This window comes from Equus asinus, chromosome 29 (genome assembly GCF_041296235.1).
Source record: "Equus asinus isolate D_3611 breed Donkey chromosome 29, EquAss-T2T_v2, whole genome shotgun sequence".
NCBI lineage: Eukaryota > Metazoa > Chordata > Mammalia > Perissodactyla > Equidae > Equus > Equus asinus.
In genome coordinates, this window is record NC_091818.1 from 22,176,671 (window position 1) to 22,193,500 (window position 16,830).

The window sequence follows — 16,830 nt, forward strand, 5'->3', positions numbered from 1 at the left end:
CTCTAAAGAAACGAAACAACACATAAAGTTATTCACTGCGCATTCACTGGCAAACAGTCGAATAAACTGTGCAATCTACAATGGAGGACTTGCAACCCCTGAAAAAGAATAAGGAACAGCTTCATGATCTGATGATACATGGAGAGACTTTTCAGGTTACATTAAGTAAAAAAGCAAGATTCAAAAGATGTACATAGTATGCCATCTTTCACATAAGAAATGGAAAAAAGAATATTGCATAATTTTTGCAGAAACAGAGGAGGAATAAACCAGAACCTAGTGACAATGACTACATATAAGCAGGACGTGAGATGGCGATGGAGTTGATAAGGTTGGGAACATGACCTCTCTAATTTAGCTTTTTATATGGTACTGACTTTTAAGCCATGTAAATCTTTTAATTATTCAAAAGACTAAATTAAAAGTGATGAAAAAAGTAAGCCCTAAAACTGAATACAAGCAGGAACAAATGAATTTATATCAAATAGATAATAAAATCATATAGAAGCAAAGAATTTGTTCAAGTAGTTTGAACACTCAACTATACATGCATTGTGAAGTAACACTGAAGGTCAAAAAGAATGCAAATAAATTTTTACTTTTTCTTAGTAGGTTCACAGTTGGTAGTTCTATTGGTACTGTAACTCTGAAATCATTTTGTAAGAGTGATTTAATCATATTTTTATTAAGGAAAAGTGAACTGTGCAAGAGGTAAGTGTAAACAGACATGTTTATAAAAGTATATTATGCTCTCCACCTAGTACTACAAGATTTATTAGTGTTGTTTTAAAGAAAACTTAGATGTTGGTTGCCTGTCTAACCTAAAAAAGGTGGTATGAGTGAGACACATGGGAATATTTAACTAGCTTAAAATTCCTAGTAAAGAAACTATGGCTAGAGGAACACGAATCTGAAAAACGACGGACGCCTTGTGGTCAGGAGCCTATACTATTTCCTGACACAGTAAGCTCAGTGCCCAGAGCTCTCCTGGCACCTGCAGACTTCCGAGGGCTGAGACACACGGATGCTGTGTATCCCGAAGCGAGGCCTGCTGTTAACACCCAGATCTTCCCAAAGGAGGGACTCACACTATTCTCCACAGGTACCTCATTAACATCTATCCACTCTATTTAGAAATCACTATACCGTTTATTTCCAGTTCACTGTTTTAGACTACATTTTTGCCTGTTAAAGAGACCACAGAGACAACCTGCTTGCAAAAGAAAAAAGGAAAATTACACATATGTACATATGGAATGAGAAACTATCACCTTAGAAAAATAGTTTTTAAATGTCTAATTTTGTTCCAGAAAAATTCTAACCTTGAAAGCAAAAAAAATGCATTGTTTTCTGTATGTGAACTATAAAAATTGACTTAAGGAACAATAGAAAAACTTCGGAGAACAACAACCAAGATATGCTAACAGCTAACATTCATTGAAGCGCACTGTGTCAAGCTTTACACTCCCTAACTCATGTAATGTTCACAACAACCCTACAAAGTTGTTGAGAGTATTACTATGCCCAGTTTTCAAGTAACTGCCCCAAGACCAAACAGTACTAAAATAACTGAGCTGGGATGTGAGCTCACTGATTCCAAAAGCCAACCTCCTAACCACTACGCGCTACTGACTTCTAGGAAACTCGCAAGAAACAGGCAACACCAGTTTTAAAAAGTTACGTATGCCACCATGCAGAAAAAGATAGAATCTTCCCAATTTTATGAATCTTGCAAAACATGAAGTTAGAAACAACAGCCCGGTCTCACTATGACTACATTAGAAAAAGTTCAGAAACTAGTGGATCCTAGGCAGGGTTTGGCCCGTGGAAATCGAAGAGCCCTGGCCTTGGAGAGAGTTGGAGGATCTGCCCTCCTGCTGGCGGAAACCTCCACGGAAGGCTGGGGTGTCCAAGACTTAGCAGGAGCTGTGAAATGGGAGGTTTCCTCCAAACACTTTGTCAGGAAACAGACTCAAAATGATATGAGAGACAAAGCAGACGCCTGCAATTTCCTCCAAATAAACATATTTAAAAATTACATTTTTGCTATCTTACCTAGAAAACTAAAGAAACTCTAGTTTAAACCAAACCACAAAATTGATTAGGTGGCTGGACAGACAGAAAAGTCCATGGCTTTTCTTTATTAGCAATAACTACATAGATTCTGAAATGAGAAACCAATTCTACTTACACTAATGGAAAAAAAGGTTCGGGATCTATGTAAAGAAAACTACAAATTTAAAAAGCAGTATAAAATCTGAATAGACAGAAAGATCCCATATTTCCTAATGGCAAATCTTTATTAAATTTTTAGTTTTCTCCTAATTAATGTAGAAATATCATGTGAGTCCACCTAGAATCCCAGTTTTTAAAAATGGATTAAAATGATTAAATTTTTGGTTTAAAAAATTTTTGATTATGCAATATTTCAAATAAAGTCAAAAGACAAATCAATGACTGGGAGAAGACTTCAGGAATATATATTAACGACAAAGGATTAGTATCCTTGTTGCAGTTCAGAAAGAACTCCTTTACTAAAAAAAAGGAATCACAAAAAGGAAAAATGAGCAACAGATGAAGTGATCTTTAAGATTCATATGTAGAAAACAAATTGACAAAGAGGGAGAAAGGACTCGCCTTATCAGTCAGGAACACACTGCGCAGCCACTAGCATCACAACTCTTGTTTGGCCAGGCTTCAGCAGCAGGCTCATGAAACCTGCAGAGGCCTTCTGAGAATGTTTGTTAAAGCATAAATGAAATACACAGGATGAAAGAAAATCAATTATATTGAAATATATTACCTTCGAAGGTTAAGAGACACTAAAACAGAAGGCCAAAGTAGATTCCAGTACTTTATCTAGGAAAAAAGTGGTATTTCAGCTCAGTGGGAAAAAGAAAGTTTATTTAATGTGTAGTGCTGGCACAACTGGCTATCCATAAGAATAACTTGGCTCCCCATCTTGTGTCATAAAGAAAGGTAAATTCCAAGTTATTAAAGATTTAAAAAGAAAAAGCAGAAGTCTCAGAAGAGGTTAAAAGGACATTGTATGTACCATCTAAGAGTTGCAGAACCCAGATGGTATAAAATATTAAAAAATAACTTGTAAGACAACATAGCATAAACAAAGTGAAAAAACAAACATTAGGTTAGAAACAAATGCTTAAAACATACACACATAAGTTAGTATCCGTACTATACAAACAGATCATTTAAACAAACAAAAAAACAACAGGAAAACTGGCAAAGGGTATAAATAATCATTTCAAAAAAGAGCAATACCAAATAGCCTAAAAACATGAAAAAATGCTCTGCAGAAAATGCAAACTAAAATAACAGTTAACACATTACAAATATAAAAGTGATGAAAATTAAAATTTGAGAGCAACTCCTGCTGCAAATGGGGAATGCAGGGGGAAACGATACTCAGATACCGCTAGCAGAAATGCAAACTGTTACAGATTTTTGAAAACAATCTACAAAGTTAAAACTAAAAAATAGACTTTGTTTGGCCCACAGATGCAACTCTTAGATACTTATCCCAGAGAAACAAAAAGATAGGTGTATAAGGATATTTATTGCAGCACCATCTGCACAGGCAAAAGACGGAAACAATACAAACACCCCTTACTAGAGGAATGGTTAAAAATGGATGTGGTACATCCAAACCGTGGATTACTTAATATTGTAACAATCACTGACATAGATGTTCGATACATGTAAGTTGGATTGGAGGGATTTTCACAATCTGTGGTTAGATAAGAAAAGAAACATGCAGAGATGAATATACAGATGATTCCATTTTTATAAAATGAGCAAGAGTAAAATATGTATATGTACATATTTTATATGATTATAAAGACATGGAGAAATGCAGAAAGGGGACACAGGCCAGGGTGTAAAACTAATTATGTCAGGTAGGACAGGGGAAGAGGGAGTGTTCAGGTGACAGGCAACATGAGACCCTATAAAACAAATGGACGTTAAAATCACATGTATTCGGGGCTGGCCCCGTGGCCGAGTGGTTAAGTTCGCGCGCTCCGCTGCAGGCGGCCCAGTGTTTCGTTGGTTCGAATCCTGGGCGCGGACATGGCACTGCTCATCAGACCACGCTGGGGCAGCGTCCCACATGCCACAACTAGAAGAACCCACAACGAAGAAGATACAACTATGTACCAGGAGGGCTTTGGGGAGAAAAAGGAAAAAATAAAATCTTTAAAAAAAAAAATCACACGTACTGGGTTAACTCATTTATATGTCTATATCCAAAAAGAAATACATGAAAGTAACTTCACTAAAATATTAAGTTATTTAAGAGTAATGGCTTTTCAAGTGATCGTTTTACTTCTTATCCCCTTACGCAAATAAACATTAATGTACTGAACTTGATGTACAAAGAGACCCTACAAATAAGAACATACACACTCACATGGCATCCATTTGATCCCAAGAAAAAAGAAAATCCCACTCAAATTGGCTTAAACAAAAAAGGAATTTATTGGCTCACATAAGTGCAAAGTCCAGAAGTAGATTTCACTTCAGGTCCAACTTGATCCAGAGGTTCCACATTGCATCAGGGCTCCAACTTGGCCTCCCTCTCATTTTCTTGGTACTGACCTCAGGCTGGCTCCTTTGGATTAGAAAAATTAGCTGCAGCAAGTTCAGAACATGAATCCTCACACCACACTTATCTCCAAGAAGGCGTCTTCTTCAGCAGTTCCTGAGGAAGCCTCAGCAAAATCTAAGTAGCCTGATGTGGGTCAGGTGCCTATCCCTAACCATTTACAGGGAGGGAGGAGCACTAGTTAAAGGCAGCCAGGCCAACTCCAGAGCTGGGGGTGTGACAAATCTCATCCAAACCACATGTGTGATGATGGGGGGCAGTTAACCAAAGAAAAAGTGGGTAGCACTGTGAGAGAAGGAAGTGGATGCTGGATGGGCAACCACGACATACACAAACAAGGAATTAAATAATACAAATATCCAATAAAATATTAAAAATGCTTAATCTCACTAGCAATCAAAGAAATAGAAATAAAATTACATAACTTGTTGCTCATCAGGTTAATAAACAAAAGAAAAAATACTGTTTGTGAGTGAGAGAGAGGGTGAGGGGGCAGGACTGAGAACAGGCGCTCACACTTCTACTAGAAATGCATGTGTGTGTGTGTGTGTGTGTACAAAGCAGCTGTAACTAAGGCGCTTAAGCAAACTTTATACCCAATCAGAAACATTACTGATTCCTAAACATGAAACAAAAAGCTAGCAACAAATAGTAAAATTTAAATCCCTTAACATGACAGAAGTTGATTACCTTTTTTTTTCCCCTGCAACCTGATAGATGTTCCTATTTTGAAAAAACAAAATCAGCTTCCTGGGTAGATTTATATCCCTCAGCGCCAAGTCTTGACGCAGCCTCTCTGCTTCTTCCTACAGTCGTCTTTCCGCATTCCTAGATAAAACCCAGAATGAAGTCTGTAGCTGATCACCCTCAGCATAGCTGCGGTCAGAACTAGCACAATGTCTTCTGAAAACTGATTAAATGCTTTTACCCCTATATCTAAATAGGGAAAATACATGAAGGACAAAAACCTTTGGAAGTATGACTGGTGAAACGGACCCCAAGACAAAGAAGCGTAATGCTTGATACTGAGAAGACCTACAGTCTAGAATACCTAGAAGATTATCCTAGCTCACTTGAAACTCAGTTAGAAAAAACATACACTAAGCTGTATTTAAAGAGATTATGGATATGAGGTAGGTCTGTGCCACCCCCACAGGTATAATATCCCCTAGATTTCAGTTTTAAACAAAAGACTGTTCCCAGATTTAATTTCTTCTCTCAAGTCCAATTACAAATAGGAAGTTAAGGTGCCATGTCGCCTGACTTTGAACCTTTTCTAAGTCAGGGATTTTCATTCCACCATGACGAGGTAAAAGAACTGAGACCACCCACTCCACCGCCTTAACTTTTAGTCAAATGACTTACACGGTTGGTTTATGTCAACATTGATGTTTACATCAATGAGAGATCAAAATCATCTCCTTCAGTATCCTGCTCTACTCTATAACCAAAAAAGCTGAAATACTTCTATTACACATAACAAAAGAATGATAAAGAAACAGGGGAACTCTCTGCTGTGTTAAAACCAAAAGGTAGTAACCGGCCATAGCAATGGGAGCAGTGAGTAAGAGCATGGACTCAGGAGTGAAAATGACGGGAATGCAGCTCCATCACCGATTAGCTACGCGATCTTTGGAAAGTTACCTAACATATGTCCGTTTCATGATCCTTATCTTTAAAATGGGCAGAAGAGGAATACCAACCAATCTCTTAAGGTTGCTGAGAAGTTTAATGAGATAATCCAGCACTTAGCACCTGGCACTAAGGAATCTTTCAATAAATGTTAACTATTACTCTTAATATAAATTGAATAGTTATGTCATTTGTTCAGGTCTATGTCAGTACTCCTAGAACTCAAAATACTATATTCTACTTCTCCTAATTTGCACCATATGCAAAAGGCACTTTAAAACTACTTTAAATGATCTGGGAAAAAAATTAACAAAATCCTCAGTTAAGTGACATTTTAGATATTACAACTATTTCACTTAGAAAACCTCCACTATGAAACAATAAGTTTGCAACAAAATAGTAAAGTGAAAGCCACATTATATAATAGAATTTGAATAACACTATATTCAGATGTTCCTCAGCTGATGAGAGTAATAGGGAAATGTATAATACTTCCTGCACAAATGCATCTAGGGAAAGCAGGCTATATTTATTTAAAAGCTATAAAAGGTTACAATATAAATCTATCAAACAAAATCAGTTTTTAAAAATTGACTCATATGTATCCAAATTCTGACCAAATTAAGACAACAATCCAATGCAGAGAAAGATTATTATATAGCTCAAGAAGCAAAATGCAATAAACAGAAATGTTTTGTCAATACAGACACTACATAAACATACAAACCTACAGTTTTAATGTAACACGAACAAATGGTAGGTACATGGGTTAGCTACCTTTCTCCAACACTGAAGTAGTAAATGTTTTATATTTAGTAAAAGCATACAGAACGTAGAAAACCTTCAATCACATGTAATACAGTCTAACAAATGTGAACCAAGTAGAATGGAAAGTTTTCTTATTTGAAGATGGACATTTTCAGAAAGACCCAACTTGAAGTAAATGCATTATCACACATATTGCAAAGGTGACTCACAAAAATGTTTATCATTGGCAACTGCATACAGAGAACAAACTGCCCAGAAATTAACATCAGAATCTTACTGAGGGGTATCATAGTGACCTGCCTGAATGGACAAATTACTTACTTGGGGCTTAAAAAAGCAGAGATCAATGTAAACTAAGTAACAAATAAGTGAAAAAAATATACAATGTACAATAGCCAAGAGGTTAGAAAACTGAATACTGTGGAAAAGATTTATTAGTCTGTACAAGTTGGTTCTGATAAACAATTAGCTACTTATTACAGTAAATTATGCAGATTTTCATCACAACAGATTTTCCCGCACACATCAAAATCTGGAAGCAATATCCCTTTCTCAAATTGTCATTTAGTCTTCTTTTTTTCCCAACCCTCAAAACACAGAAATAGGTTTCTGAATATCAACTAGCCATTTATGGAAGTCATAAGATACAGATATTCATAAACATTACACAAGCTACAATTGAAGTACCTGAACAAACACCACCAACATTTACGGATAAAGGTGTTGGTTTTAAAAGTGGTAAGTACTACATGAGTTACATAAACACACTATTCATATCTTTCCGAAACCAAAATGGGGGAAAACCTTATTGCCATTCTGCCAAACACCACATAACTCAAAACGCTGCACACAGGGTCATGAATTCAATGTATATATCACAGATTTGAAACTCCAGTTAAGCAACTGAGCTACTCATTGAAGTAAATTGAAAAAGAAAGACCAAACTTCTTTAACATATCAATGCTATTATAGAAGCATCAGAACAGAAATTTAATTAAAGTTGGCCTGGACTACATCCTGTAAAGAGAATTTCGCTTAGTTACTAAAAGAGAATCTGTCAGCAAACATCCTAGAAAAGCTGTGGAATCATCTCTTTGTTATTCCTGAGAGGAAATTTGCCAGGTTTGATGATACCTGTATATCTCCCAGTGGTTCCAGGAGTTCTACATACCCATTAATTCAGTAATTGATAGGAGTATTTAAGCAAAAAGGAGACCGACAGTAGACTTTGTATCAACATATACTAGATAAGTGGATTTTTTTAAAATCACATGATAAATGTAAATCATAAAATCAAATGGACCTATAAAGGTACACCTATTTTATGTTACATAAAAAACTGTAGACTGCAAACCATGCATGCTCACCATAACGTTTTACCTGGGGAAGCCAGTGAGTGGGATTTCTTGCAAGTATTTACTGCCATGATACAAAACAAATATGTGCAAACTGCAAGGTCCCTAAAATAGCAGTTAAAGAGTTTATATACAGAAAGATGTCACTATCTGATCAAATATGCAAGAGATGGAGTTTCCCAGAGTTTATAACACAGAACAATAACCACCACAGGCTCCTCCTCCGTGGCCTTCTTCCCTGTGTGACAGTTTGACTCCTTTATTCTGGTTCTCACTTTCCCACAGTCCAGGCGTCTGAATGATCTTTTCAACAAGTTCCTCAAAGGCACACTGTACACCATCACATGTTTTTGCACTTGCCTCTGAAATTCAAGGAAAAATGTCACAGTATATTCTTTTCCAGTCACATTCTTACGTTTTTCTGAGAAATTACTATGGCATAAATACCAGCCTACAATATATAAAGAACCAATCAGCAATTTCTCCCCATAGACTTAATATTAGTGAATTTCTCTCAACTGTCAAGTTGAGTGACTTAAATTCTATCCATAAGAATACTCATATACAAGCCCAAGAGTTTATGATAGAACTGTGAATTGTAAAGCCTTACTCAAATACTATGTCAAAGTTCCTTCCTTAATTTTTCAGTGAATTCTTAAAACTAGCCCCTGAAGCAGATATTATTTACATTTTAGAATTAGCTAAACAATTAATCTGGTTTTTCTGTGCCTGCAACCATCTACAGGTGGTTGGATAAATGACATACAACCATGGACACTGGTCCCATTTTAAATTTATGCTTATGAAACACATGAGGACACTCAGCATTGCTCCCCAGTCCTGCTTTTCCCTAGTGATTACCTTTCTCACTGTCTATTTTATTCTTTCGTCTTAAAACTCCTCTATCTCAGCTGATCTAGCTTGATCTTGAGAAAAACAGAAACAATCTGGCAAGAACTACTGATCATCCCACTAACAGAGTTACCAACCTATCTGCATGTGTATCCTTAGACTCTGCCTTCACTCCTGTTACAATGGATGAACCGTCCCTGCTGCTACTTCAGGCCATCCCCTTTTCTAGCTCCAGGGTCCCCTTTCTTCTTCACTGAAGGACCATGTGCCCTCTCTATCAGATCATACCAATAAGTATAAAAGCCTGCCAAAATTATCATCCATCCTATTAACCAACCAACCAACCAACCTGCCCTCCAGCCCACATATCCTTCTAGCAGCCACTCAGTTTCTCTACTCTCTTTTAAAGCAAAACTGTTGTAAAGAGTTATCTACACAAACAAGCTGTTTCCACTTTCTTACCTCACATTCTTTCTTCAAACTACTCTAATTAGGCTTTTGATCACATCACTCCACTGAAGCATTCTTTTCAAGACCACTACCACCCTCTGTCTTGTCAAATCCAATTCCTCATCTTACCCGACACCCTGCAGCATTTGAAAGATGATCACTTTCTTTCTTTAAATACTTTGTGCACCTGGCTTCTAGGACACTGAACACTCCTGACAGTCCTCCTCTCACTGGCATGTCATTCACAGCCTTATTTGCCCGCACCTCCTCTTTCTGCTGACCTCTAACTGTTGGAGTACCCCAGGGTTCAATCTTCAGCCCTTTTCTATCCAGTTTTTCCTGTAGTGATTGCTCCAATCTATGGCTTTAAATGCCAGCGGCCAGAATGTGATTATCTGAAAGATGGTTCGTTCTTATGCCCAAGCAGAATTCTTGATTCCCTATTCCCCCACCTAAACCTGTTCTTATCTCAGTCTTCCACATCCCAGTTAATGGCACAATCCACCTAGTTGCTTATGCCCAAAACCCAGAATTATCCTTGATTGCTCTCTTTCCTTATCCTCTGCACCCAGTCTACCAGCATAGTGTGTCAGCTCTACCAACAAAGCTGGTGGATTTGCGAACTTTCCACCACCCACTATTGCTACAGTAGTCAAAGCCACCAGCATCACTCACCTGGGCCACTCTTGCCTCTGCTTCTCATGGTTCATTTGCTACACAAATGAGTCTTTTTAAAAGAATTTCAGATCACAGCACTACTCCCTTGCTTTGCACCACACTTAGAATAAAATCCATTTCTTTACCATATCCTATAAGGTCTAACATGGCCTTTTTAAATCTCCCATCATCACCATCCTTCCCCCAACACACACTATGCTCCAGCCAATTTGCTTTCTTTCTGTTTCTTAAATACACTACTCTGGTTCCTACCTCAGGAAATGTTTGGTAGTCTCTCAGCCTGACATGCTTTCCTTCAATATCTTCATATGACGGATTCATGCTCAAATAGCTCTGCCTCGAAGAACTTTCCCTCATCATTTTCCACCCCAGTCGTTCTCTCTCCCCCTACAATGTTTTATTTGCTTCAAAGCATTACTTACTTATTTAAGACTGTTTCCCATACTATAATGTAAGTTCTATGAGGGCAGGAGTTTGACCATTTTGTTCATGATTATATCCTCAATGGACAATATTTATTGAACAAACTAATACACAGAAATGAAGGACACCCAGCAAATAAGCAGTAGCGCTAGTACTCAACTCCTTTCTAAAATTCCCTATACCTTCCACTTATACCACTCTGTTTCTGTCTATATATGATCCAATTCCTGATTCCTAACAGCTTCTAACACAGCGCAACAGCTAAATCAGTCATTTCTAAAACTGGCTTCACATCAGAAACCACCAGGGTGTTTTTTATAAACTGCCTCCCAGGCCCTGTTTCAGACCTGTGATAAGGCCCAGAAATCTGTGCTTCTAAAATGCTCTCCACATGATTCTGACAAAGTCAGTCCACTTTTCTAGACCAGGGGTCAGCAAACTTTCTGTAAAGGGCTAGACAGTAAATATTTTAGGCTTTAAACGCCACACGGTTCCTGCTGTAACTACTGCACTCTGCCAGGAAGCACCAAAGCAGCCACAGACAGCATGCAGACGACTGGGCACGGGTGTGCTCCAATGCAAAGGGTGGGGCCACATCTGGCCCATGCCAAAGTATGCCAACCCCTGCTCTACCATGCTTCTCAAATATTAATATGCAAAGCACACAAAGGTCTCGTTAAAATGCACATTCTAAGTCAGAAAACCTGGGCTGGGCCTGAGATGAAGCATTTCTAACGAGCTCCCAGGTGGTGCCACTGCTGACAGCACATGGACCAGCGAGGTTCAACTTTAGCATGGATTCCTGGCTTTACTGAATGCCGTTATATCCTGAGAGGAATGATCTGACTGTGTTCCATATGACTTCACATAATGTTATCCTATTTTTTTTTTTTTTAAAGAAGGAAAAATAAAAAACTTAGTGTTATAATTATATTTTATAGCATGGGACAACCATGAACTAAATACATATGTTTTATGGTTCATAAAAAGAAAAATGTAGGGGCCAGCCCTGCAGTGTAGCAGTTAAGTGCACACGCTCCACTTCGGCAGCCTGGGGTTTGCTGGTTTGGATCCTGGGCACAGACCTATCACTGTTTATCAAGCCGTGCTGTGGCAGGCGTCCCACATATAAAATAGAGGAAGATAGGCACAGGCACTAGCTCAGGGCCAATCTTCCTCAGCAAAAAGAGAAGGATTGACAGCGGATGTTAGCTCAGGGCTAATCTTCCTCAAAAAAAAAAATTAGCAGAAACTCCATTTTAAAGTTCCTCATTAAAAATAAAAGAATAAATATCCACACACCCACCTATAAATAACATGGAATGCTTGCGTGCAAATTTCAGGCCTTCATTTCTATCGACTTCACGATTTTCCTAAAAGATAAATGCAAAGATTAAGAAAAGCTATCAGACTATGGAGCCAAAATACCAAGAGTCTGACTTCTTACCTTATCAATTTTATTCCCAACTAGCATGTTTACTATGTCATTTCTTGTGCAATATGTTTCCAATTCATTTAACCAATTATCCAGTTTAACAAAGGTGTCTCTTCTTGTGACATCATAAACTGAAATAAAGAGAGTAATTTATTAACTAAGCATTAAAAATAAGAAGCAATGACATTAGATTTCTGATATGTAACCAGGAGCTAATGTCAATATGTAGACAAGTCTGTTTTTTTAAGCCTTCAACGCTTAACACTGTCTACCGATCCAGATGAAGAAACAAGTACATTAAAAAAAGAAGCATATTAAAAAAAATTTACATATAACATACATATAACATATAAATTATATGCTGTGTGATAACTGAAAATTAATTTAAGCAAAAATTTAAGCTGTCCCCCTTCATAACAATAAAAGAAGTTTGACCAAAAACCCAAATGTGTTTAGATCCAAATCTGTGTCAAAATACAAAAAAATTTTACATGAATTTAAACATCTATGACCCTGTTAATTTGTTTCTTACAATGACCAGAATTTGCAGCTTTGAAAAAATATGTAAAGTTAGTGGATGGGATCCTGGTTGTCTTCCTCCATTATCACTTTCATCTTATCCTGCATCATAATAAATAAAGAGCTTATTAAAGTGTTTTCTAAACTTAAGGAATGCTGTACCAAAATAATAAGAATCACTGTCAATCTCTGTATGACTCCGCTCATATGAGGAATTTAAAAATGTAGACAAAGAGAACAGATTAGTGGCTACCAGGGGAAAGATGGGGGTGGGGGTGGGCACAAAGGGTGAAGTGGTGCACCTACAACACGACTGACAAACAATAATGTACAACTGAAATTTCACAAGATGCTAACCTATCATTAACTCAATAAAAATTTTTTTAAAAAAAGAATAACTGTCAAATTAAGAGAAATGAAACCAAAGTCTCACAAGTCATGATATAAAAAAAGAATTCTCCCCTACAACTGATCAATATTCATTTTAAACAGTTTCCCAGGAATATTAATAGTAAGCTCTTTTCAACAGATTACACTGAGAATCACATTTGTTTTTTAAATTTTGTGGGATTACGAGTCAACAGTGTTAAGTATTTTGTGCTATTTTTCAGGACTGATTAAACAGACTCCAATAAGTAACAAACACTCTTCTTCTTTTATAAACTGCAGCAAGTAATACCTACTAACTGAGCATCAGTTTCTGGTAATACTCTAAGACAGACAAACTATATGTGGGTTAATCCTCAATTACGTGCTCATCAACATGTGCTTTAAACCAAATAAACTGGCCTGACTTTTATTTGTTAACTGCTAGACAAAGGGCTGAAAAGAAATTTTAAAAGTTTAAATAATACTCATTAATACTAAATGAAGTAAATATAACTTCAAGATACATAAAAGTAGCCCTAAAGAAAAATAGAACAAAAATTCATTTACCTACATAGACAAGGAAAATCAGAAATTCCAGTAATAAACAATAGTATTTTTCAAATAGTATATTACAGTAAAAACTTACCTAATATAACACCCTGCGCACCTCTGTAATAGCTGGGAGTTAATGTTCTGAACCTCTCTTGACCAGCAGTATCCTAAAAGTAACAATCAATTATTATTAAATAAAACAAATCATAAATAAGTAACAGACCTTCAATATACAATTTAGGCACAGAAAATCAAAACAGCATTGTTAAGTTCATTTAAAACTTGAAATTTAAATAAGATGTGTTCTCTTACTGATGAGTGTTACATAAAACAAAATTAATAAATATTGACATCTCTAGAAAAATGCAACCTCTGTAAAAGTTTTCTTGTTGTTAGTGCCATCCAGTGGATTCCGACTCCTAGCACCCTGTGTACAGCAGAGCTGAACTCTGTCCAGTCTCTCTGCACCATCTTCTCAGCTTCTGGCCTGTATCATACATGCTCCACTGTTTTCATGGCCAATGTTTTCAAATTGGGTGGCCAGTTCTTCTTCCTAGTCTGTCTAGTCTGGAAGCTCCACTGAAACCTGTCCACCATGGGTGACCCTGCTGGTATTGGAAGCCCCGGTGGCAGAGCTTTCCGCATGCCAGCGACACACAGCTACCACAGTATGACACCCGACAGAGGGATGGTGTGTTCCCTGAGCGGAAACGACCCGGGCGGCGGCTGTGAGAGCACCCAATCTTAACAACTAGACCACCAGGGCTGACTGAAGGCTTTCTACCACTTTGGATTTAAGATTTTTATCACACATGAAACTAATTTCATTGGAAATCATGGTTCTCAACTCTGGGTGCGCAACAAAATCTCCTGGGAAACTAAAAATACTAACGCCTGGGTCCAACTCCCAGAAATTCTGATTTAATTGGTCTAGGGTATGATAGAAGGTTTAAAAATCTTCCCAGGTGATTCTAACATTGAATCAAGGCTAACAACCACTGATTTAAACAGAATTACACGGGTGTCTTATTTAAGATAAAGAATTTTTACGCTAGACTCTTGTTTTCTATGTATCTTCTTTTAGGAAAATGCATAAAACCAAACCACTCCTAATTACATGTTGTTTCTGACTCATATGAGGGCTGATGAACAACATAAGATGTACACTAGGTAGGTAATGTAAATTTCATGAAGAAGGGACGTCATCCGCTGAACAACCAGTTTAACCCCAGCGCCTAGAACAATTCTTACCATAGGACACTGCTCAACTTTGTTGGGGGGGGGGGGCGGGGAGGGATGGGCGCAGAGAAGAAACTAATTAGTAAGTCTCTACTTCCAGGCCTGGTTCCTCCTCTCTTGTCTTCTTTCTACCATCCTTGGACTGTGGCTTCAAGGTACCTAAGATTATGCAAAGCAACAGTTTGCAAACTATTGCCTCAGCCCACCACCTGTTTTATTATGTAAAGTTTTATGAAGGAAAGTTTTAGCGGAACACAGCCAGGCCGATCTGCTTATGCATTGCCATATGGCCTTTTTTAGGGTTGGACTAAATATTTACTATCCTGCCTTTTAAGAAAAAAGTTTGCAGTCTGTTAATGTAAAGTAACCTGCAGAAAAGTAAAGATGTGCATCAAACATCACCTTAACTACCAGTCCCATGGCTGCAAATGCGAGTTTAGCAACGGGACAAGCAGAAGCTCCTTTAGATATAACAAGTGTTAATAACCTCTAAGAGGTTTATAAGATTGGAGAGGAATTTCAAACTAGTAGTGACAGGCTCCAACAACACCTAGTTTCTTTGCCTGGCCAAAGTAGAGAAAACTTTAAAACAATAACAACAGGTAGAGAGTGTCTGAGGTAATTAATAGCCCTAGAAGAGAAACTGAAGAGGAAAACAACGTTCAACATAAACCAGTTTGCACCTCCATTACTCTTGCACAGGATAAGCCTGCTTATGCAAACTGTCCTTGTTCCAGATTCTCACCACTACAGAAACTGTTGCCCCACCCTTGCCATGTTGAAATGAAAAAATAATAAAATTAAAATTAAACTTTGTAAACAGAAAGATTTATGAGATTAAAAAAATGATTTCTCTTTATGAAAATTCTCTTTGCATCAAAGTTTCTTAAAAAAACCTGCCTCTGATATTTAAAATTATTCTATTTGCATATTTACTCAACTTTTCAAAAACAATAATATAAATTAAAAGCTACATAATTGAAGTGGACTTGCTATCTAAAGCAGACTATAATTCTGGTAATACAACATAGGTTAGGACAATGAAATATTTTAATCCCAAAACTTTTTGCTATAACAGAGAAGAAAGTCACTGTATTTGCATAAGGAAAATATCCACTCTTTCATAAATTAATTTCCAGAACTAGCAGAAAGCATTTGAGTACGAATTTTGTTCCCTTTGGTCTTCATTGAGATCAAATTCAATAACTGCCTTGATGAAACACAAATAAAAATCACAACTGTAATTCCTGTGAAAATAGCCACAAAACCCAATGTTTTACAAGTAAAGACTGTATCAAAAAATGTTTTAATGTTAAAATATTACACGTGATTTTGACACTTTACATGTGAATATTAAATTAGGCCAGATGTTTAAAGTCTTGACATTTTTTGATTCACTTATAAAAATGTTTAAATAGGTACAATAATCTGGGCAAAAAACCCCGTGCGATAATATTGGATCAGGATTTATAACAACTACAAAACTTACAGCACTTAAATAGTCAGAAATTAGATTTTTGCTTGTGTTCGTTTTCAAAACAGGAATATACTAAGTGTAATGACATCTTTGTGAGATACAAGAGGCAGAGCTGTTTATCTTTACCCTGTGGTTTTATTTTCTGGTGGGAAAAGAAAAGAGATTATTGAAGACAGAGATGTATGAAGGGCTAGAAAGGATCCAGAAAGGCTAAATAACAGAAGGTGGGGAGCGGAGGTGAGGCAAGGCTGTGGAGAAAAGCCGCCTCCGAGGTGCCAAGCAGGTCAGGATGAGCAAGCGGCACTTGATGGAGGCGGTGGGCCGGGGCTGCGCTTGATGATTCTATTCAATCCCAGGAGCTTCCCAGTGGGAGAGGAATTGATTTCATTTATATAAATAAAACTAGACAAATCAGAGGAAACAATGGACTCACACTTCTAATATTGAGTGAGAAGGC

At 37.2% G+C, this 16,830-nt stretch overlaps 1 protein-coding gene across 2 annotated transcripts in view; it reads right to left on the reverse strand.

Moving 5' to 3' along the window:
• Nucleotides 1-6,766: 6,766 nt before the first annotated feature.
• Nucleotides 6,767-16,830, reverse strand: part of RAB18 (RAB18, member RAS oncogene family) — a 33,039-nt gene continuing 22,975 nt past the window's right edge. Inside the window, exons 4-7 of one of the 2 annotated variants that reach the window (XM_044762009.2) lie at nt 13,752-13,824; nt 12,230-12,348; nt 12,089-12,155; nt 6,767-8,741 (exon numbers count right to left, since the gene is read on the reverse strand). In XM_044762009.2, coding sequence (XP_044617944.1) covers nt 8,566-8,741; nt 12,089-12,155; nt 12,230-12,348; nt 13,752-13,824 — 435 coding nt within the window. In that variant the 3' untranslated portion in view covers nt 6,767-8,565. The remainder of the gene's footprint in view (nt 8,742-12,088; nt 12,156-12,229; nt 12,349-13,751; nt 13,825-16,830) is intronic. The other variant, XM_044762010.2, reaches the window with a different exon arrangement.